Consider the following 24,694-nt stretch of genomic DNA (forward strand, 5'->3'; position numbering starts at 1 on the left):
TGAGGAAGCCAGAAATAGTAATAATCCATTCCATCCATTAAATAGAGTGCAGAGCTTTACATCATCAGAATCATTTATTCTGAACAAAAGACCATATTGTTTCCCACTTGAGCACCTTATCTGCATTTCAAGATTGTGGTAGAAATGCATTTATACTGTTTTAATTCATATCTTAATAGAAGCTTTTCTATAGATAAATAAAGAGAGGATATACACAATTAAAACCTTTCCCACATTGCTGTCTGACTTATTAATTCTTCTCATGTGCAATAATACTACTTTGTGTTATGTTGGTCCATAGCACAAAGTAATGAAGATTTAGGAGACATCTCTTATTAAATCTTTCCAGGGAAGCATATAGCAGAAGATCTAGCAGGAAACTAATAAGTAGCATTGTGAGTGTGAATGGGTTTATAGATTAATAAATAAAAATTTGTCTGTGCCTGTAATTCCTGTATAGCAAACAACATTAGGGTCTATGGCCTGAAGCACTCGGCCCTTGATTGCTTCCTGCCAGGCTGTTCTGGATATTTTCATTCCCTAGTTATTTGCCTGACAATTCCTATAGCTTTTGCTTTTTGTGATTTGTCAATAAAGACAGCTGACTTAAATGAAAAGAAGACTAATTGTATTGATCAAAAGAATCCAACAAAGAAAGTTGGCATGATTAATTGGCAGAATTTGGAAGGGAGATACTATCATGGTACAAAATTAGCAAAATCAAATAGAGACTTGGAATTGCTAGAGATTTCATTAGAGAGTCCATCAATTCCCTCATTTAATAGATGGAGAAACAGAAAACCAGAAAGAAAAAAAAATATTATTTAAAGATTACTATAGTACTAAAAAACAATGTCTACTTAATCACAGGGTAACAACTTTACTTCCTTGGGGGGGGATAGAGTGGGGATGGGGGAGAGTGTATAAGACATGTGTAGAAAATGGAACTACCTCCATTGATACAGAACAGGACTTTGATGGGAATTTTTAGTATTAAAGAAGTTGTCTAGGGCACTAAGAAATCAAATTGCCAGTCCATGATAATACTGTTAGTACTTGTTGGAGAAAGAACTGGAACCAAATTTTTCTAATTCCAAGATCGGTTCTCTATCTACTAGGTTAGCCTTATCTTCCCACTATGTCATGTTGAGCAGATTTTGATCTTATGTATAACTTATTTTTACAGACTCAATTTTCTAAATATTCTGCCTTCTAGCTGTTTTTAACTCACTCAAAATAGTAAGTATCCTAAATTAAACCAATTTTCCATAGCAAGACATTTTAATTGAATGTTATTATAAATAAGCATAAGAGGTAGGAGAACATTTGTTTTTGTGTGTTGGGTTGCTGAAATCAGGTTCCAGTCACATTTTCTTATTATAAGACAATTTACTTTCATGATGGGATTTAGCCAGATGATTTGGATTTTTTATGTAACACAAAGAAAGATCATAATAATTGTTTATATTTACACAGAACTTTGAAGTTTTCAAACCATTTTATCTATCTTATTTCAATTAATCCAAGTTAAAAACAATCCTGGGAGGTTGGTGCAATTATTATTATTAACATTTTATAGAGAAGGAAATTGAGACTGAGACAGGTTTTCTGAGGCAAGATTTGAATACAGATAATCCAGGCAAAATCAAATACTCTAGCCATTATTCTATACTTCCTCTCATTGTCAATGAAAATGATGTCCATGAGTTGAATGAGTGAAAGGGATGGAAGAACTGAACTTGAGAAGAACATTCATTGTATTAGGAAAGAAAGACTTAAGGAGGGGATAAAGGATGAGACAAAGAAAAATAAAATGTTCCTTGTCTCCTACATTTCCCAGCTTCTGTGTTGGTGCTGAACCAAATGGTAAACTACTTATCATATCATCCTCTGTTCTCTTTATTACTATTGGGAAATTTATGATTATGGACCCAAACTGAATTGATTTTACTTTAAAGATATCAAAGTCCAGAAAATGTGTGTGTGTGTGTGTGTGTGTGTTTAGTGTACAGGTAATGAAGCTTTAAAAAGATGGCCAAGGCTTTTAAAAAAGAACCAGAAAAAGGAATGACAAGAAAAAAAAAAGAAAAAAACCCTTCCAAATACAATGAGCTTTCATTGCTTGATATAGCTTTGGCTGCTTTTCTAAAAGAAAATTTAAGCATATCATTAGAACACCCTCCCCCCCTTAAAATGATGAAACCTTTTTTATATAGGCATATACAAAGATCTGCAAACTCTTTATATCCCAAAATATAAAAGTCATGACAATAGCCATAGAAACTATTCTTTTCAGCTTTTGTCTTAGGAGAAAGTTGAATGAATTTGAATATTTATTAAGTAAAGCAATGTACACAGGATTGGGTATATGAAGACAAAAATGAAATAGTTTTTGTGTTCAAGGGCATTGTCTGCTATTACAGGATGCCATATATACAGTGGAAAGTATGATTAAAGATAATGTGAGAAGAAAAAGGGGACTAACAACTATGACAATAGCTTTGCAATGTACGGTGATAACTAAAATGAACCAGAAGACAAGAATTCTGGTAAGCTACAATGAAAATAAAAAGATGACAGCTCATGAAGAAGAGTTTGTATGAATATATGGAGATAGGAGGTGGAAAGTTAAGTTCAGGAAAGATAGTTCAGTCTAAGGAGAAAATATCATCCTAAAGGCAAGATCACTTTAATTCTAAAAACTCATTTCTCTTATAATCTTATAATTGGGGCCACTCCCTCCCTCTAACTGGAGAAGCTGGAGCATGGACAAAGGAGAACTACTATTTCTCATCTGCAAGTAGAAATTCATGTTGTCCCTGCTCTGAGTTCTCTATGTAATTTTACAGAAGCTTTTCCCTAATCCTCTTAGTTTTAGTGTTATCCTTCTGCTGATTATTTCCTATTTACCTTGTATATAGATAAATGTATATTAACTAGAAAGGACTTGGGAACTCTTTGAATATAAAGGAAGAAGCAGAACAAAAAGTTAATGGAAATTTTTTTTTGTTTTATTTTTGGTATTGAATTTTTGAATTCTTAACTTAGGGAACTCTGAATAAAGAATTTTCTCTCCCAACAAAAAATGTCATCTGATCAGAAATTTTTGCTCTTTGAGCAATGAATGAGTAGCTTGGAGGATAAGTAACTTGCCAAGGAAACAACAAACATTATGTGTTAATGTTGAACCTTAAAGGTAGACCTTGCTGAATCATAGGCCATCTTTCATATTCAATGAGGATGATGTAACACTGTCCATCTAATCATGATAATATTTTAAAGAACAATTAAAGACCAAGTTATTGCTCACAATCTCCCAGATCTATTAAACAACTTAAGAATACATTTTTATAGATGTTGTCATAATCAGTTATTTGGTAGTACAGAACTTCCAAAAATAGTTTGATATACCTATCATCAATGTTATCTTATCTCCTTCTGGAATTGTACCAAAGAGACTTCAATGAATCTGCAGAAAATAAGTAAGCTTATATTGAATATGTTTTTATTCTTCAGATTCACTTTGTTTACTTAAAATTGTCCTCCAAACATTCTTAGCCAAACTTCATAAAATAGGCTGAGAAGAGTGAGGTAGTTCCAAGAACAACAATGGCAGCAATAATAATGAATATAATAATCATCAGGAATAAAACTGTGATTTCAGTGGTGTACAGAACTTCCAAGTGAGAAAACTCTGCCAATGTCATTTGATGCCTTCTCTGCAATTTATCTTAGTCGATTACCTAGAACACTGAGATTTAAGAGACTTGTCCATTGTCACAGGACCAAAATATATTAGAGGCAGAATTTCATACTAGGTTATTCTGACTTCCAAGTTAGTTCTCTATGCAACATCACATATTGAGGAAAAATTTGGAAGAGAAATGAAAATGATGCAGGAAAATCATGAAAAAAAATGTCAACAGCTCACTAAAGAAAGTAGTCCCTTAAAAATTAGAATTGAGCAAGTGGATGCCAAGAACTTCTTTGGACATCAAAAACCAAATCAAAAGAATGGAAATATAGAAGAAAATGTGAAATATCTCATAGGGAAAAAAAACAAAATTAAAAAAAGGGACAACTTTAAAAATTGTTGGACTACCTTAATACTATAATAATACTAAAAAAAGCCTCAGTATCATCTTTTAAGAAATTATCAAGGAAAATTGTCTTAATATCCTAAAATCAGAGGGTATAATAGAAATGGGAAGAATCTACCAACCATCCACTAAAAGAGATCCCAAAATGAAAACTCCCAGGAATATTATAAATTACAGAACTCTTGAGTCAAAAAGTAAATATTGCAACCAGAAAGAAACAATTCAACTATTTTGAAGCTCCAGACATATTACAAGATCTAGTACTTTCTACATAAAAGAAACAGAACTTGTAACATAAAGGATCTAACACTGCAATCAAGAATCACCTCTCTAGCAAAGACTTTCAAGCATTCTTGATGAAAAGATAAGAACTATATAGCAATTTTGACTTTCAAAAACAAAACTCGAGAGAAGCATAAGAAGGCAAATAGGAAAGAGAAATCACAAAAATTTAACAAGATTAAGCTGTTTAGATTCTTACAATTTTTTGACAGTATATATGCATGAGTAATTTTTTTTAAATAACATTATCCCTTGTATTCATTTTTCCAAATTTTCCCCTTCCTCCCTCTACTCCCTCCTCTAGATGACAGGCAATCCCATACATTTTACATATGTTACAGTATAACCTAGATACAATATATGTGTATAAATCCAATTTTTTATTGCACGTTAAGTATTGGATTCTGAAGGTATAAGTAGTAGATAGACAGTAGTGCTAACAGTTTACATTCAATTCCCAGTGTTCCTTCTCTGGGTGTAGTTGTTTCTATCCATTTTTGATCAACTGGAAGTGAGTTGGATCTTCTTAATGTTGAAGATATCCACTTTCATCAGAATACATCTTCATACAGTATTGTTGTTGAAGTGTGTAGTGATCTTCTGGTTCTGCTCATTTCACTCTACATGTAAGTTAATGTAAGTCTCTCCAAACCTTTTTGAATTCATCCTGCTGGTCATTTCTTACAGAGCAATAATATTCCATAACCTTCATATACCACAATTTACCCAACCATTCTCCAATTGATGGACATCCATTCATCTTCCAGTTTCTAGCCACTACGAAAAGGGCTGCCAGAAACATTTTGGCACATACAGGTCCCTTTCCCCTCTTTAGTATTTCTTTGGGATATAATCCCAGTAGTAGCACTGCTGGATCAAAGGATATGCACAGTTTGATAACTTTTGGGGCATAGTTCCAAATTGCTCTCCAGAATGGCTAGATTCTTTCACAACTCTACCAACAATGCATCAGTGTCCCAGTTTTCCCACATCCCCTCCAACATTCATCATTTTTTGTTCCTGTCATCTTAGCCATAGATTCTTACTTTTAAAAATGATACTTGTGTTTTCAATTTTTTTTTCTCATTAATAGAGCAATTAGAAAGAATATACATAGATGGAGGGGACAGGCACATGAGGTGAATGAGATGGCAAATAAAATAAAATTAATGTGTGACAAAGAGGAATGCATTGAGCTAATGGGAAAGGAGTAATAGAATGTAATAAATTATCTCCTATAAAAGAGGTATTAAAGAGCTTTTACAGTGAAAGGTAAGTGAATTTTATTCTCATTAGAATTGGCTCAAAAAAGTAATAACACACAACATTCAATTGGGCATAGAAATTTATCTTACCTACAGAAAAGTAGGAGAAGGGGATAAAAATCAAAAGTCCATACTTTGTGAAGTTTATAGATTTTTTTCATTAAACAATCTCCTAATTTCATTGACTATATGAATGGATTTTTTTGCTTTCATTTTTTTAATCCATCCTCTGATTTTTAGGATTTCTATTTTGGTATTTATTTGCAGAATAGAAATTTTTTCTTTTTTTGTTGTTGTTGTTGTTTTCATGAATAATTCAATTTTTATTGATATCAGAATTTAGAGAAACAAAAGTTTCTCCAATAGTGCTTTAGCTACACCTCAGAAATTATGGAATATTATTTCATGTTTGCCCTTATCTTTAATGAAAATATTGTTTCTCTGATTTATTTCTTGACCAATTCAATTCTTTAGATTACTTAGGTTCCAATAAGTTTTTAATCTATTCTCCAAAGGCACATTCATTACAAATGAATTTTTTTTTATTTGTCTTAAAGAGATGTTATTTAATATTTCTGCATGTTTAGTGATTTATACGCCTTAATATCTGATCAATTTTTTAAGGTTCTATGTCCAGCTAAAAAATATGCACGATCATTTCTTTCACAAATTCATCATTTGCTAGAGATCTATAATATTTAACTTTAAGAAGTATATTTATTTTTTAACTTTTTCTTGTTCACTTTATGATTATATTCATCTCATTTTGAGATGGATAAATTAGGGTCCTCCACTAAGTATAATTTTACTCACTAATTCCTCCTGCAATTTTTTTCCTTAGAAAATTAGATGCTATGCTATGCTATTATTTATTTAGGCACTGATATTAATTGTCTATTGTCCCTTTTAGTAAAATATAGTTTATATTTATTTTAATGTAGACCTGCTATTGCTTTTTCTTTGTCTGACATCATGTTTGCTATTCTTGCCATTTTTATTTCAACTAAATTCTAATAGGGGAACTTAAGTGGCACAGTAAGTAGAGTTCTGGGCCTGGAATCAGGAAGATCTGCGTTTGACTCTAACCTCAAACTTATTTGCTATCTTTCCCTGGAAAGTCACTTAATTCATGATTTTAATTTACTTAAATGATTGTGATTTCTAATCCATTTTTAATCTTTTATTTTTTTTTTCATTGTTGTGTTTGATTTTCAATTCCCTATTCAGCTCTGTTCAGTACATCAGTTTTGCTTTTCTCTAATCCCTAATATTTCCCTTCCCCCATCCCCACAGGATTATATTGTTTTACTAGATATCAATCTTGGTTCTAACTTCATTACTTTTTGGAAAATCATATTGTTGATTCCTCTCACTTCTTTTTAGTGGTAGCTGCAAATCCTGTATTATCCACCTGTTGTTCCATGATTACTGAATTTCTTCTTTGTGGCTGCTCTTTCCACTTTTCCCTTGATCTGGGGGCTCTGGATATTGGCTGTAATATTACAGAGAGTTTTCATTTGGAGATTTCTTTCAGGAGGTGGAGAATGGATTAATTCAGTTCTATTTTGACCAGTGGTTCTAAGATGTGGGTAGTTTTTTAATTACAATTTCTTGAAACACGATACCTGAATGTTTGTTGTTTGCTTATTTTTCCTGCCTACTTACTGACCTTAGAATTTATATTAGAACAGAGTTTTGCTGATCTCTGGTGAAGAGGAATGGCTTTACCATTTATTATGTTCTCTTTCAGAGATTGATCTGAGGGCCTATAGCTTGTTGATGCTTTTAATGTAATGAGTCGGAGGTCTGATCACTACCCTTTTCATCTAAACTCCTTAACCAGTAGAAGCTCCTATTTCCTTGCAACAACGATTGCACCTTTTTGCCATATAACTGTGAATTAGAACTGTTAGAGCAATAGAACTGCCAAATAACACTCCATCTTGCACCCACTAGTAAACAGGGTCCCTAAGATCTCTGACTAGGTGCTAAGTACCCCTACTATTCCTGGGAGCTGATGGCTGTCCTCTATCTCTAACTACTAGGTGACATGTTCTTGGTCAGCCCATACCCAAGTTTCAGACCTTTCTTTCTGCCTTCCTAAGATGCCCTAAGAGGGGGAAAATGACTTGCTGTGACTTTTTTCTTGATTTTCTCCCTCAGAATGCTGTTTGATATTTTCTGTGATCATTTTGTAAGAGATTTGGCAATGGAAACTTGCATTTTGCCATCTTGATTCTTTTCTCTGTAAAGTCTTTTAAAGTACTCATGTCAAATTCAAATAGAAATTATAATTACATAATTTTAGTGAACTTTTTTTTTTTTGGTTAAACATCTCCCAATTCCATTAGAGTGTGATTTGGACTTCCTTTCTTAGGCCACAAGTTTGATTTTTCTGCTTTAAAATACCTTGTAATTTTCAGATGATGAAATTGAAATTATATTCACTCATATGAGTGTTCCAAATCACTACTGATCAGAGAAATGCAAATTAAGACAACTCTGAGATACCACTACACACCTGTCAGATTGGCTATGATGACAGGAAAAGATAATGATAAATGTTGGAGGGGATATGGGAAAACTGGGACACTGATGCATTATGGGTGGAGTTGTGGAAGAATCCAACCATTCTGAAGAGCAATTTGGAACTATGCCCAAAAAGTTATCAAACTTTGCATACCCTTTGATCCAGCAGTGCTATTACTGGGCTTATATCCCAAAGAAATACTAAAGAGGGGAAAGGGACCTGTATGTGCCAAAATGTTTGTGGCAGCTCTTTTTGTAGTGGCTAGAAACTGGAAAATGAATGGATATCCATCAATTGGAGAATGGTTGGGTAAATTATGGTATATGAATGTTATGGAATATTATTGCTCTGTAAGAAAGGACCAGCAGGATGAATGCAGAGAGGTTTGGAGAGACTTGCATGAACTGATCCTGAGTGAAATGAAAAGAACCAGGAGATCACTATACACTTCAACAACAATACTGCATGAAGATATATTCTGATTGAAGTGGATATCTTCAACATAAAGAAGATCCAATTCACTCCAGTTGATCAATGATGGACAGAGACAACTACACCCTGAGAAGGAACACTGGGAATTAAATGTAAACTGATTGCACTACTGTCTTTCTACTCAGGTTACTTATACCTTCGGAATCCAATTCTTACTGTACAACAAGGAAATTGGATTTACACACATATATTGTATTTAGATTATACTGTAACACATTTAATATGTATGGGATTGCCTGTCATGTAGGGGAGGGAATAGGAGGAGGGAGGGGAAAATTTGGAAAAATGAATACGAGGGACAATGTTATAAAAAAAATTACTCATGCATATATATTGCCAAAAAACTTATAAAATTAATAAAAAAATAAAATAAAATATCTTGTAATACCTTTCAGGATTCATAGCATTTTTTTTTCTTCCAGACTACTTTAGTTGAATTTTTTTATATCCTCAAATACTGGAATTCAAAATAAATATAAATGACTTTTAACAATAGTTTTGTTTCATTACCAACACTGAAATAAAGTTCTATTGATTGTCATATCATTCATCAGGATGATTACATTAACTGAGAATCATGGTAGTGAGGTTAAAGGAATGTTGGTTTTAGTCTCAAGAGACCTAGATTCAAATCTTGACTCTACTGCTATTACTAGTTATGTACACTTAGGTCACATAACTTTTAGTGTGTTATTTTTTTTCAACTGTAAAATAAGGGGTTTGATTATAATCTTGAAGATTTACTCTATTTTAACCCATTTATCCTTTGTATCTAAGTCAAAATGCTAACAATATTTTAAATGTCTGAACTTCTCTTGATTACCTATTTGGTTACAACTTTCTAAAAAGCAAGCATTTCTTTAGAGGGTTTCAATAGCTACAATACTTGCCCTAATCCTCCAAACAAGTAATTGTCTTAATGCTATATTATAATGTTATTGTTGCGTAGCTCATTATTTATGTACAGCATTTCAACGAGATTAAAACAATGATAAACTTTTACAATACAACTAGGCAAGGCCAAAAAACGAATTAGTTATTAGTCCAAAATTCACCTTTAAAGAAAAAATTTATCATTATTTTGCATTTCCTAGAATATATTAAATTTAATTCAACTACTGTACCATAGTACAATATTGAAATGATTAAAGGAATATAAATGTTACTTGAAGAGGAAGGCTTGGGGCTAAGTTCTTTATCTTTTTAATACAAATCTTATTTCTATTAAAAGAAGCATTTCAATCATAGTAGATATATTTGTGATTAAATGAGTCTAAATCATATAAGATCTAACTTCATAAGAATGGTTTAAAGACTGAGCATTAGAAAATCAAGTATAGAAAAGTTTATAAAGATAATTTTGAAATATAATGAATTATACATATTTTTAAATAAAATCTTTAATATTCAATTGATGTGATCCAAAAAGTAAATTTGGAAGAATGTTTGTTTTGCTAACATTACATGACTCTGTAAGTATACAAAAACTGAGTCTTTGCTTCTACTACCTCATCTTTTAGATTTAGACAATCGTTTTTAATATTTATAAATATTTTGAGTATTCAACATGTACAAAACAAAGATTTTATTTAAATGGAAGCATTGTAACAGAATGGATAATCACTGTGTTTTTGCACACCACAGAATATTATTTTTTTGTTCACCATAAACAATAATTCTATTTTATTTAGATGTTTATGTTCTCAGGAGATGAAAGTATATAGAAAAACAACTAAAATATTTTGAGGTATAATTGAACATATGAGTAGCCCTTGTTCAATACAGTAGTAGTTCAGTATAAGAAACTCTATTCAGTGTATGACAAAACATCCATTTTTTATTGAAGCGCCAAAGAAAACCACTTCATTGACAAGACAATGTGTTCCTTGAAATCTAAATCATAGATGCATCTTCAATTAATACAACTCAAAATCTAAGTTAACTAGTTTGTATATAATAGAAGAACGTAAACAGTTTTGTATACTTGGCATTTTAAAGCATTTTGAAATCATTTGCTAAATTTCAGATTCCATATCACCTTTCCTGGGTATTCTGGAAGATAACTTATTAATTACTGTATAATTTTTTATGTAAAAAATGTAAAAATTCTAAATAATATCAGTTTCTGTTCTACTATAACTAATGTGGAAAAGAATGTAAAATTACCTTGAGAAAAATCCAAACACAAAAGACTATATTTTCATCATATGATGGTAAAAATTAAAATCATAATATTTTTTAATAATTCTTTTAGAGAGGTGAGCAAATATGGGTTCAGGATGGTTAACACACTGCCAGAAAAACTCTTTTAAAAAGTTTTGCTTTTGTTTTTCCTTTGTCACAAAGCATGTGTGTTTTATGCATGTGTGTTTGGAGGGGAAAGATCTCTTAAAATGTATGCTATGCAATAAAAATGCCACAAATAAAGCAAATTAAATAGTCTCAGTGAAATTATAGGAACGTTGGAACAATTTTAGAAACATAGCACTGGTACGGAAAAGATCACTGCTCTTAAAAGTCATCTTAGCTCCACTATTTAGTAGCAATGTAATTATGCAATTTGGGCCTTTCCTTACTAGTAAAAAGAGGAGAATACTTAATATTACTCAACTAGACTGTTGTAAAAAAAAAAAAAACTTTGTGAACTGTGAAGCATCATAGAAATGTAGATTATTGTAATTAGAATTCAACATTGCTGAGTCTTGAAGAATTTCAAAACTTTTGATCAAACATTGACTTTGGCACTGTCAAGTGAATTGACAGAAGGAATATTAAAGAGTAAGCCTCTGATAGAGTGGAAAAAAATATAGTGAAGGGGAAATCATTCTATTTTGCAATGGCCTCAAGGATATATGCATTCTCTAAGAAAATAAAAGGCAAATAAACATAACAAATGCTACCATGTTGATTGACAAAAAAATCAGTGACCATTTTGTAGAATGCAATTAGCATCATAAAACTGCTTGTTTCAAGGGATATAAAGAGAACAACAACAACAAAAAAAATCCTCTGTGTTTGATTTTAGAAAGTAATCATCAGTAACACTAATTGCTTAGTTTCAGCTTTAAAATATCATTGTCCTAATTTGCTCTCCCCATGGAAGTTTCAGAATTGATGATTAATGATTGTAAAAACCAGATTTAGAAAAGGATCTGAATTAGGATTCCAACTCTACTAATTTGTTACCTTTTGCATGCTACAACCCCCTCTCTGGGCCTTTAGAAATTCCAGCTCTAAAGCTGAAATAAAACATGAAATAATTTGCATGAGTGCTTATCATAGTGACTGACACATAATAGGTATTTTGTAAATGTTTATTCCCTTACCTCTCCTGATGTCTTGTGACACTTAGTATATAGTTTTTGAATTTATCATCCAGTATTAACAAAAGCAACAGATATTCCAGGCGCCTATTTGTCTCTGAAGGAGTAGATAAAAGACTATAGTGTATTAATGTAAAATCTTTTTTTTTTTTTTTGAGTTTCAGTTCTCAATTAGATACTAAAAATTTTAAAAAGTCAAGTATTCGAGAAAACCTGAAAACAAACTTACAAAGTAAGCTGCATATAAATTGCAAATATGGAATGGTCACATCAAAAGGAGCACATCAATTTCAATGAACAGTTTAGACCAGAGATTTTTAAATTTCTAAATATCTTTTTTAGTATTTTTTTAAAAACTATAATAGCTTTATGTTTGTATATATATATTTTTTTCATCCTATTTCTTATTATGTGTGTATTTGTATTTCAAGTGTCTCTGTTCCATGTTTCTGACTCTTACAAACAAATCATATCTGGAATACTCTCCTATCTCTGTTCTAATACTGCCATCCCTGACTTCCTTTAAGTTTAAACAAAAATCCCATCTTTTACTGAAAGCCTTCCTTAATTCTACTAGTGCCTTACCTCTATTATTTACTACTTTATAGCTTGCTTTGCATGTTGTCTCCTCTATTAGAGTGAAAGCTCCTTGAGGAAGGGGACTATTTTTCATCTCTTTTTGTATCCTCACTGCTTAGCAGGGTGACTGGCACAGAGAAACTTAATACATTTCGATTGATAAGAGAGAACTAGATTTCTAGATTTTGTCCTTGTTTTGGACTAAAATTGAACCTATATAACATTCATGGGATATTAATAGGTGGAAAAAACCTTTACTATTATAAATATTATGATATTAATTTTAAAAATGGTACTGGATATATGACAGGCAGACCAATACTTATAGAAAAACAACAACAACAACAAAACAACAACTCATTTGTTTAATCTTCAACCAAGGCCTTGCTTTAGTTACGCAGAACCATGGAATAAAGTCTTTAAGATGGGAATAATAATATTATTATTCTTTGGGCAAAATATTTCCCATATCAACTTATAATCACAGATCTTGAGCAGGAAGGGAGCAGAGACCATCTAGTCCATGCCGTTCATTTTATAAGAGAAACTAAAGACCAAAGGAATTAAGGATTTGCTGAAGTTATCAGAGATAGCAGATGACAAAATTAGGATTCAAATACAGGATCTTTGGCTCTAAATCCAGTCATCTTACCAGCACATTGTGCTTAATACTTCATTTGGAAAATACTAATAAAATTCAAAGGAGATAAAAATATTTTGCACTCCTCAAATTAGGTTTATTTGTTGCTGCAGTGAATTCTTCACAACTAAATGGAGCAAATCCAATTTTAAAATGGCCCATATTTTTAAATAGTCCTACAAAGAAGGTGACTACAGGCATTATTATCTATAATTTGTAAAGAAAAATATTAGGGCATGGGGAGGATAAATAGATCTTGCCAAGACACATAATCAATGGTAGAGACAGGTAAGGAATGCCCTACTTCTCCTTATATCCTTTGTACATTTTATATCCTTGTATCCTTTCTCATATACTGTAATTCTACTGTATTTTAACTCAACTTGAAAAGCAGCAAAAATACTGCAAGAAAAATGCTTAGGATTATCATTTTTCCCCTAATAATGTGATACTATATTTTACTTTTAAGAAGCTTTGGGGTTGCCAGATTAGATAAGGATAGGAAAAGTGCAATTTGTCCAAGTTCTAATTTTGGTTTTGGAGGTTAAAGGTGAAAAAAGACTTTAATAGACCATAACCTGGAGAGGAATGAAGGAGGTTTGAATCAAGATTAGTTGTTTTCATCCAGAAACAGAAATAAGTTCTCAAAAATGTTCATAGTATTGTTGAGATGTGATACTTATACTGCATAAGGTTAATATTTTTCTTATACCTCTGGCAAAATAAAATATCAAGTGAGGAGGGTATACAAGTGACACTGTCCTCTGACTGCCAAACCAGTCAGCTATATATGCTTCACAGTAAAATGAGCAGCATGCTAATAAAATGCTCTAACTTATTCTATAGAAGGAAGGCCTTAAAGCTTATTAAAAAAGACATTGTGATAATATTGTTCTTTTCTTTTTTTCTTCTGTTTTTGAAGCAACATAAATGCCAAAAAGATAAATTTCAATGAATCACTAACACCATTATTTTGTTTTTTTTAAAGGAAAGACTTTAGAAAATTATAATAGTGGATTAAAAGTATTCACTACCTTCCCATTGATTTCTCTTGCAAAATATTATTTTTAAAAAATCTTAAATCTAAAGAAAAATAATCATTTAAAACACATTAATTTTTAAATTGTTTTCCAAACTTTTTCAGACAAATTACACCTTCAGTGTCAAAGGATGAATTTATTACATAAAAGTAGCTTTACTATACAATAATATACATGTAAACATGCACATTAACTACAAAATTTTCCCCAAAGAAACCCATTTGCAATTTGCAGAATCTTCCCAGTTTTATATATTCAAGTATTCATGTTCATGGAGACTTTAAAATTTTGCAAAGACTGTTGAAATTAAAGCTATTTGTTTTTGTGTATGAAATTTCCAAATTTTTGCATAAATCCTCGAAATTTATTTTCATTTGGCTGATAAGGGTGATAGACAGCAGAATTGTAGTTGAGCATGGGACTGGTCCTACCGTAGTTATTGCTAGTGCTGAGGGTCTTTATCTCAGTATGGTGTATTCTGGGGCTTGGCATATGGCTTGTGGGTTGAACAGAGCTTTCTAGCTTACAAAATGGCTCAAAGCGACTATACACACGTCTGTCTGTTGAATGAGATCTTAGCAACTCACTAGGCTTTGGCCTTGGAGAAGAAGGAGTTGCTCTTTCAGTAACTATCCTTGGCTTAACTTCTTTTAGATCTTGGTACTGAATCTGCTCAGTGTTGAATCTGGGAGCAGAAGCATCTCCTCCCCTTTCTAAGAGCTCTTTTTCAACTGGATGTGCAGAAGGGATATTTTTGTTTTCATCTGAGCTCACTGGAGATGATCTAACAGCAATATTCTCCTTGCTCTTATGAACACTTCCTTGTGAATTGGCTGAAGAAGAACGTTTTCTTCTTGGAGATGCATCTAATTTTGGCTCTGATTTTTTTGTTTTTTGATTTTCTTCTGCCTCTGAAACCAATGTATCAGAACTACTACACATTCTATAAAAAGCAGGAGCTTTATTTTTTGATAGAGTTTCTTTCTTTTCTGGTGTGAGACTGAGTAGTGACCTCAGCTTTTGGGAACCTTTTTTCAAAAAACTTGGGGAACCTTTTGCTTCTTTCTTGGAGGATATATCTTTTGGAGGCTCCTCTTTATTTACTTCCAAAAGAGCAGCAATAGAAATGGACTTGGTGGTGGTAGTGTTTGAAGACTCCCTTTTGGGCTCTTCATCTTCACCCTCTGGGTTTTGGGTCACATTGTGCATACTTTTAGAACTTTTCAATAAATCCTCTTTGGGTTTCTCTGGCTGCTTGATTCTATTCCTAGTCAGTGTGCTATAGACATAATTCTTACCCCCAGCATGATCCAGATTGGCCTTGGAGTTTTCAAAGAATGGAAAACTTCGTCTTTTTAGTAGATTCTCATTTTGCTCAGTTTTTAGAGTTTCCATCTGTTTGTTCACACCTAATGTTGTATATAAATAGTTATTTGATTCAGGAGCACCATGTGTGTTTTGATTTAAAATAGGCTCACGGTGGTTTTCTAGGACCTGCAAGCTGTGCCTTTTTGATTCATCTGATTGAGGTATCTGGAGATTTGTGGTTAATTCTGATGAAGATTGGTCTGAAGGCTGTTGCACATTTGATATTTCTTTAGATGATTCACTTCCCTGAGAACCAATTATTGTTGAGTTTGAGGATCCTGTTGTACAACTACTCACTTCTTGCTGTTCTGGTAAGGTTGGTTTAAACACAATTGATGAACGAAGCCGAGAATGAGCATAAAGGGCATTGGCTTTAATATTTTCATGTCCCTCATAACCTTCAAATCGGTCACCAGGAGCTGAGCCATTTGAATCAGGCATCCCTTCTGAGTGGTCATTTAAATAGCATTCAATTCGCCAATTTCGTAGGAAGGATTTTGTAGTGTTTTCAAGGGTGGGCATCCTTTGTTGCAAAAAGCGAACATGATTATCAGTCCCATTAAAAGATCGTCGTACATTTGAATTTCTTTCTGGAAGATTTGTGGTTTTCCTTTGTGCCAGACGATCTGCAAAGCTCTGTGCAGGCATATGGTGAGGGTTCATATAACCACCTCGTGATGATGATGCAACACTAAGACTATCTGAAGGCATTTTCCAATTATTTGATGGATTGTTGGCTCTATTCATAGCCCTGTTGAGCAACAGATAAGGAGTTGTTTCTGGCTTTTCTCCAGCATAACTATGTCTCTTCCAATTTTCATTTAATTGACTTGGTTGATACTGGCGGATTTTATTTGGACCATTAAAATTTGGTATAAAGTGTGGTTTGTATCCATGATTCCGTATGCTAGGCCTATCATGTTCGTTAACTGCATATATGCCTCTATTTTTAAAATAAGTAGGATTATCTTGCCTAGCAAAAAGATTCCTTTGGCTGGAAAAGGAAGCTAAAGAAGACAATGAGCGCTGATATGTACCATTTTCCCAGAGAGGCTTGCCATTTTTTGCCTTTTCTGCTTCTTCCTGAGCAAATGGACCAGGAATACAGGATCTGGCATATAGAGTCCTAAATTCCTCATCAAATGATTCAACCAACTGTCCTGTGATAATCTGTACCATGCTGAGATGTGCTTTTTCAAATGACCACATGTAGCTGAAAATATTTTTCAAAAGAAAAAAAACAAAAACAATTAGACATTATATATTTTACATACTTGTGCATTTTGACTGTTAGCAATTCATTATAAACTATATTTAATGACTGAATTATAATTGTAAATAAACTATATGTATATCAAAGTCAATAATGTAATTAATATAGCACAATTTCCAGTATTTCTATGAAACAGCAACAGAGCACTTGATAAATAAGGCATTTTTATATTCTTCTACTAAATGTTATAAAAATATAAGTATGGGATAATTATTTTTTATTATTTAGGGATTATATTAAAACAATATTATATAAAGGTTCATAGTGTAACTTGCATTTCTGCTTACAAAGCTTTTACGTCATTGAAAGGCTGGCACGAAATATTACAGACATATCTATCTAGCTATCTAGCTATCTACATATAGATAGACAAAATCTAAACCTTTCTTTTTCTGTGTCCATATCAATAAGTATGCATATATGTAAATCTGTGTCACATCCACATCTATACTATATCTATGTCTATATTTTTGTTTATATCTAGCTAAGCAAAAACTGAGATATTTTTGAAAACAATACCTTGTCCATGATGTTAGAAAGACTAAACATGATAATATTCTTTGAAGGCAAGGTTCATAAAGTTTCAATACTTTGCCAAAATCTTAAAATTGTGACTTAATAAGTATAATTTATTATGATGGAGGCTTTAAAAAGCAGCAAGAGATCTTAGGAGCAAAAGCCACAAAATTTAAAGACAAAATGCAAATATTTCATGTAAAAATAACTACAGATTACAAAACGACTTCTGCTCAGTATGAATCACACTGTGGATAAAGTATTTACAACTTAAAATTTAAATGACAACAGTTATAAGGTACTCAAGGAAGGCAGAATGTATAATAACTGTTATGTTTCCCCTAGATCAGAAATGAGGCTAGATTATTTATTAAAAGGAATCATTTTAAAGCTTCCTTTTTTATGGAGTTACTTCTTCAAACACCATGGAAACTTTTAAATTTCTTTTCTAAAAAAGCTGGTCAACACCATCCACATCAAGACAAAGAATTACGGAGTGGATCAAAACATGATATTTTCACCCTTTTGTTGTTTGTTTGCTTTTTTTTTCTTTTCTTTTCTCATGTTTCTTTTCCCTTTTGATCTGATTTCATTGAATAGAATGACTAATATGAAAATATATTTAGAAGAACTGCACATGTTTAACTTATATCAGATTGCTTGCTTTCTCTGTCCCTTGACAGAAAGGGGGCAGCACAGGGAGAAAAATTTAAAATGGAAGCTTCTGCAAAGGGGAGTATTTAAAACTATTTTTGCATATATTTGGAAAAATAAAATATTACTAAAAGTTTTTTAAGCTATGGAATCAATGAATTTTAAAATAAAAGTATTGATTATCTACTCTACACTAAGCACTACTCTGAGTATTGTGTGGATAAATTTTTAAAAAAAAGTAAGAGAGAGAGCTAGTCTCTTTTGGTTTTCAATCCAGATTATTTTACTATTATATAATGATGAAAGAGATTAAGAATATATTTCAAATGAATAAATAAATAAAATCCTCCATGGGCCTCAGTTTTCCCATCTGAAAATTGAAGTGCTAAATTAGATGATATCTAAGATTTCTCCCTGTTCTAAATCCAGGGTGTTAGGAAATAATGGAGAAAGTCTTAGATTCAAAGATGATGAGCTCAAATTTGCATTTTATGGATTCATTCACTAAGAAAAAGAATTTTAAGTAGGCACTAGGGAAAGCTAGTTAAAAAGCATATTTTTCATGTTTTTCAAGGTCTCATATGGAACTAAAGACACATGTTAATACGTATGATTGAAGAAAGGAAGAGGGTTTCAGATAACATATGAAACAATGAGACAGGAAACATCAATAGCTTTCTCCTGGCCAGGAGGTGGGGTTTGGGCAGGTTTTCTGAAGGAAGTACAGCTTGAAGTAAAAAATAGTTAAGAGACAATAATTACAAGTTTATAAGATAGAGGTTCTTATTTGCCCTTCCTTCTGAAGGACAAGATGACTAGAGAGATGATACATGAAGTGCGAGTGAATTGGATTTGAAGGAGAAAAAACAGTACATTACCAACCTCACTTTTCCCTCCAGAACCATCTGGATCCAATGGCAAGATACAGATTGGGATGACTGGAGATGAGCTTACATATAGTGTGAGACCTTGACCTTTTATTAAGGTCTTTAATAGATTGCTGTTTGATTGAAGCAACCGCCCATTCAGTGATCAAGGCTAGGTGAGAATGGGGGGAAAAAGTTGAAAGAAGTAGAGAGAAAGGAGGCAAAAGTGATGTCTAAAGTAGATTTTTTTTTAATAGCTGTGTAAAAGAGACAGATAAGGAGAAAGTGAGAATAGAGGCAGAGAGTTAAGTGATTATTGTTGAAAACTACATGTTTTAAAATAATAGGAGAAACTAAATAAGAATGTGTGGAAATGTAAAGCAAAAGGCTAATTTAGAAAATCAAGAGCAGCACATTTTCTTAAATATCTACTAAGCATAAAACATTATGTTTGGTGCTAATTTTAGAAAGATGAGAACAACATCATCCCTACTATCAGTGTTTTCAAGTCTAATGGGGGAATCACATATGAATATAAGTAAGTATATTACTATAAAAATATGATTACTGAAAAGAGATAACAGAAGACTTCATGGAGGAGATGGAACCTCAGCCAAGGCTCAGAGAAATGTTTCTTAATGGGAAAGGTGAGGAAGAAATGCATAAAGTCAATTAATCAACAAGCATTTATTAACTGGTATAAAGGCTGCTGCTAATCATTGGAGATGCAAAAAAAATACAAGAAAAAATTATTTTAGCAATGATGATATAGTTACACCAGAACAAATAAGAAAAATATAGAAAATTAAAGTGAAAGTTAACTGTAGAGGGAAATAGAACTAGCAATAGAGAAATTATTAAAAAGACCTTTTAGAGTGATGGCATTTAAAGTGAGTCTTAAAGGAAACCAGGGATTTATGACCTGAAGGTTGTGTGTCTGAGTGGTGGTTGAGGGAAAGCATTTCAGTTTGGCATAAGGTCAGTATAAAATCACACAGAAAAGAGATGGGATATTGTACTCAAAGAATAGCAAGTAAGGTAACAAAGAAGAGCAAAAGGATGGAAGTAAAATGGAAGAATATTGAAGAGGTAGGATATGGCTAGGGCAGATTGTAAAGGGGAAAGAAGGAAGGCTGAATGAAACTCTAGGATACTGTAACAAGATATTACAATTAGAGAAAAGGATGGAAGCAAGAGGAAGATGCCATGGAGATTTATTAAAAAGGATATAACTTATTTTGGCTAGAAAAAGATGATTTGTACTTAATGATGGAATTTATATTGTGAGGCATAGAGAAAAATAAATAATAAACAATTCAAATTTTAAAGTTCTTGGGAAGCATTAAAAATCAGTATTAAGTTTAAAAGAAGAAATAGACACTGGAGAAAAAAAAATCAAAGATTCTCTGAAAAGATCAAAGATCTTTAAAGCTGAAAGAAGCCTTAGAAGCCTTTAAATCCACCTGTCCCTCAGTTAATAATATGAGGACTGAGAAAAACAGAAGATAAGTTCCATGCCTAGTACTATATTATCTGTAAATTGCTGAGGAGGCATTTCTTCCTGGCTCAAAGTACAATTCCCCATTTACCACACCATACTATCTCAAGTTAAAAATAGCATTTGAAGGGTTTCAAAACACTTCATGTTACTTTATTTAATTTTATTATATTAAAGATACTAAAGTATGGAGAATTAAGAATACTTACTGGCAAGGACCTTCAAAAAATGGAAAGGAATGGGATATAAACGACTTTATTTAACTTTGAGAAAAGGCACAATGCCTTATACTGAGAAGCTGGATGCTCAAGATATTTACTTACTTGATATGAGGGAGATTTCAAAGAAAGAATAGACATAGTAGTGAGGATATAAAAGGGGTCATAATTGAGAGAATCATACCTCATTTTCTTCATATTTTTAATTTAATACATAGAGAAGTAATCAGCTCTAAGTGAAAGTTGGCAGTGGATAGAGGCTTGCTTCTCATTATGTCTCCAAATGATGGAAGTATGTGACAAGAATCTAATGAAGCAGGAAAGTGCTATGACTAGAGCAACTTAGCAGAATTGCATAAAATTTTTAGTAGCATTCAGCTACATGGGTAAAGAGTAAAATGATGAAAAGAAGACAAGTCAGTATTTAGGAATGATATGTCATAATAATCCTCTTTATTTTTTGTATAATTGAGAATTTCTGTTAATTTGCTAAATTTATAATACAAATAAAATATTAAGAAATATGATATTTAAGGAATTAGCTATAAAAGTTGAGATGAGGGAAGATTTTATTATAATAAGGAGGGGAATGAATGACTTTGAGTGAATTGAGTAGGGTCAAGAAATTGAAGGCATTGGTTAAGAAAGCCCTGGGAGCATAGATATAGAGCTAGGAGTCCCCAGTGGCCATGTAGTTCAATTCTCTCATCCATTGAGGAAACAAAGGTCCAAGGAATTTAAATGACAAATGTCTACTCACACAAGGGAATAAGCCTCAGAGGCAATATTTTAATGTTAATCCTCTGTCTCCACAGGCTATATACTCTTTTAATTACACCACCCTGTGTTTCACTCTTGAACTCTGGTATATGAATACATGCAAAACATTTAAGAAACCCTGGGTGCTTGGATTACTACAATATAGTTTTTGGAAGAAAGAATAATTTAAAATGAACTTGTAGCAATACCCAGAAGAATATAAACAACTGGTGATGAGGGAATAACAAGCCCCAAAGGAATACCTTCACTCATTCTACATTGTTACGTTATTAATTTAATTGAAAAGACAGTACAATGATGGAAGCATTACTGATCTCTGGATCAGACTCCATGCGATGTGTTATGGACAAGAATTGTAGTGGGAGACATGAAGGAAGGATTCTGTAACCCATACACTCTATCCTATACTATATATGATGGTACCCTGTGTAATTATATACTGAGGTTTTTCTCGAAAAGATATTAAAGATCAGGACAAAATATGTGATTTCATTGCTATAGAGAATTCTTGAATTAAAAAAAAAAACTTTCTCTGCAATTTATAGTTTTAGAAAATTGCATAAATAATTGAGAAGCTAAACAACTCGCCCAACATTATCCAGTTAGTATGTGTCATCAAGACATGTACTTGTTTAGTATAGAACAATGTAGACTTTCTTCTCTAAGAGGGTTGCTGAGTTTCAAATGAATTAATATATACAAGATGAATCTACAATTTTGTGATCCTATTATTCCTACTGGACATTGTTTATGGAATACTGAAAGATTATATAACACAGGAATAAATAACTTTAATTAAATTATAATTATATCCTCAAATACATTGCTCTTACCTGTAGGAGCCATACATAACTTTCTGGCAGTCAACTAAAAGAAATTTCTGTTCCATTTTCCCATGAAATTTTGCCCCTGTTTTTGAAAAGTAATCTTGTCCTTTTACTGTTCTCACTCTGATGTTCTAAAAAACATACATAAGCATGAAGTTATAATTTTGGTTTAAAAAGATTATATTTTTAAAATGTAAAATTCATAGGATGTTATATTTAGGAAAAAAAGGGACTTAGGAGGTCATTTAGTTCAAACTATTCAATTTATTTTAGAACTAGTATACCAAAAAGAGCTTATTAAGTATTAAAAAATAAAAACCATCCTAGAAAACCAAACTTTTTATCTTTTATAAAATAAATACCAGAATCTTATATTGGTTGGGTATATAAACATTTACATATACAAATATGTGAGTGTACATACATACATACAAGTGTCTGATTATTAAAGGCTTTTTCCTCCCTATTTCAACATATAGATGAATTTGTCTTTCCAATGAATGATATGGACATTCCTCCAGAGATTCAGATGGCAATTGAACCACATCTTATTCTGACATTTCTGTTTTGGTTGTTGTTTTTCAGTTGTTTAGTCATGTCTGATTTTTTGTGACTCCATGGATTAACTATACTGTCCATAGAGCTTTTTTGGCAAAGATATTGGAGTGGTTACCAGATCTCTCTCTGCAGATTATGGCAACCAGAGATCAAATGACTTGCCAGAGCTACTAAGTGCCTAAGGACAATTTGAACTCAGGCTTTCCTCACTCTAGGACCAGTACTTTATTTACTGAACCATGTAGATTCCTCTTTGGTAAACAGGGATTAAGTGACTTGCCTAAGTCACATAATGTCCGACACTAGGTTTTCCTTATTCCATGTCCTTCATTTCATTCATTGAGCTATCCAGCTGCCCCTAACAGGTAGATATATTTTTCAATACTCGCCCATAAATCTTTGATAGGAGCTCCACACAAGACAGAGATCTTCCTTTAGATCTCCAAATCTCCAAAAGATTGCATGGATATAAATGGAAAAGTTTTGCCCACTGATCATGACTCACTTTTGCTATATTAGCAATTCATTTACTTTCTGATAATAAAATGCCAGAAGCTTTTTATATAGTCGCTTTCCACGTCAACTATAACATTCTTCAGAGATACTACTTTGAGGCTATGTTAATGACATAAAAAATACAGAAAGAAAAAGTTATAATTAAGTAATTAAAAACAACTCACTGAAGAATCTCTCCAGCCTGGTAGGTAAATATAACAACTATTGATGAGTTTGCTGTTGCATAAATAATTATTGACTGATCATTAACAATTTGCCATGTGCCTATTACATGCCAGGCATTGTTTTAGGTTCTGACATACAAATTTGTTATATGCTGAATTTTTAAACCTTGAAGGGAAGATGCAAAATCTACAATTTATGTAAATTTTAACTACTTTTTTGGGAAAAAAATAGAACACAAGATATCCCATCACTCTTGTTTATAATTTTGCATTTCAATTGAGTATTATCATTACATAGAGATTATTTAATTGATATAATCTATATACCATAAAAATTGGATTTCCTTACCCGGAGTCTCTGTACTTGACATCCTTGCTTTTCTGTCATTTTAAAAAAGTGACTGAAGTTGGAATCATCAAGGAGAATATATACAGAAATCCCTCTGGTTGATGCTTCCACTATTTCTTTGAAGATATCCACATCTGTAAAAACATCCATTACTAGGGCAATGACCTGTTGAAGAATAAGAAGACTATTTGAGATACCTAATAGAGATAGCTAGAAATTACTTTCTTCAATCACTGTCACCAAATACTTCAGTAAGCATGTAGTTATTTGGTATATTTTGAAAGGCATTGTGGTATGGGGATAAGGTCACCAGCTTTAGAGTCAGAAGACCTTACTTTGAATTCTGGTTATGCCATTTTGTATTTGAATGATCATTAACAAGTTACTTTTCCACTCTTAGCTTCAACAAATTCAGGAGTTGAATTATATGTTTGGTAAAGACCCTTATCACTCTAAAGTTTGATACTACCACATGATTTATGATTGTATTAAATATTTGCATTATACAAAATAAATAGATTCTTTGTGTGTATGTGTTTTATATCATAGAGCAACAGAAAAATAATGGCAAGAACAAATATATTACACACATATTAATCAAATATAATGACTAAATAAATTCTATATTAATACAATTTAAATGCAAATCCAAATAAAAGGATAAGTGCAATTATGTCACAATGAAAAGTAAAGAGCTCAGATGCAATTGTGTTTAGAGGGAATCAATACTAGTAACAGAATGTTATTTAGAGGATAGGGAATTTTTGGAATTCTTGAAATGGAAGAGCAGGAAACTTGAAGGAAGGTGATCTAGTTAAAGGTACCAAAAATACATGGGAAGATATTTTGTATGACA

At 32.2% G+C, this 24,694-nt stretch overlaps 1 protein-coding gene across 2 annotated transcripts in view; it reads right to left on the reverse strand.

The window, feature by feature from the left end:
- Positions 1 to 14,376: 14,376 nt before the first annotated feature.
- Positions 14,377 to 24,694, reverse strand: part of FAM83B (family with sequence similarity 83 member B) — a 100,527-nt gene continuing 90,209 nt past the window's right edge. For both annotated transcript variants that reach the window (XM_074310633.1, XM_074310632.1), the window contains exons 4-6: positions 23,839 to 24,003; positions 22,258 to 22,382; positions 14,377 to 16,832 (exon numbers count right to left, since the gene is read on the reverse strand). In XM_074310633.1, coding sequence (XP_074166734.1) covers positions 14,564 to 16,832; positions 22,258 to 22,382; positions 23,839 to 24,003 — 2,559 coding nt within the window. In that variant the 3' untranslated portion in view covers positions 14,377 to 14,563. The remainder of the gene's footprint in view (positions 16,833 to 22,257; positions 22,383 to 23,838; positions 24,004 to 24,694) is intronic.

Source organism: Sminthopsis crassicaudata, chromosome 4 (genome assembly GCF_048593235.1).
Source record: "Sminthopsis crassicaudata isolate SCR6 chromosome 4, ASM4859323v1, whole genome shotgun sequence".
Classification (NCBI taxonomy): Eukaryota; Metazoa; Chordata; class Mammalia; order Dasyuromorphia; family Dasyuridae; genus Sminthopsis; species Sminthopsis crassicaudata.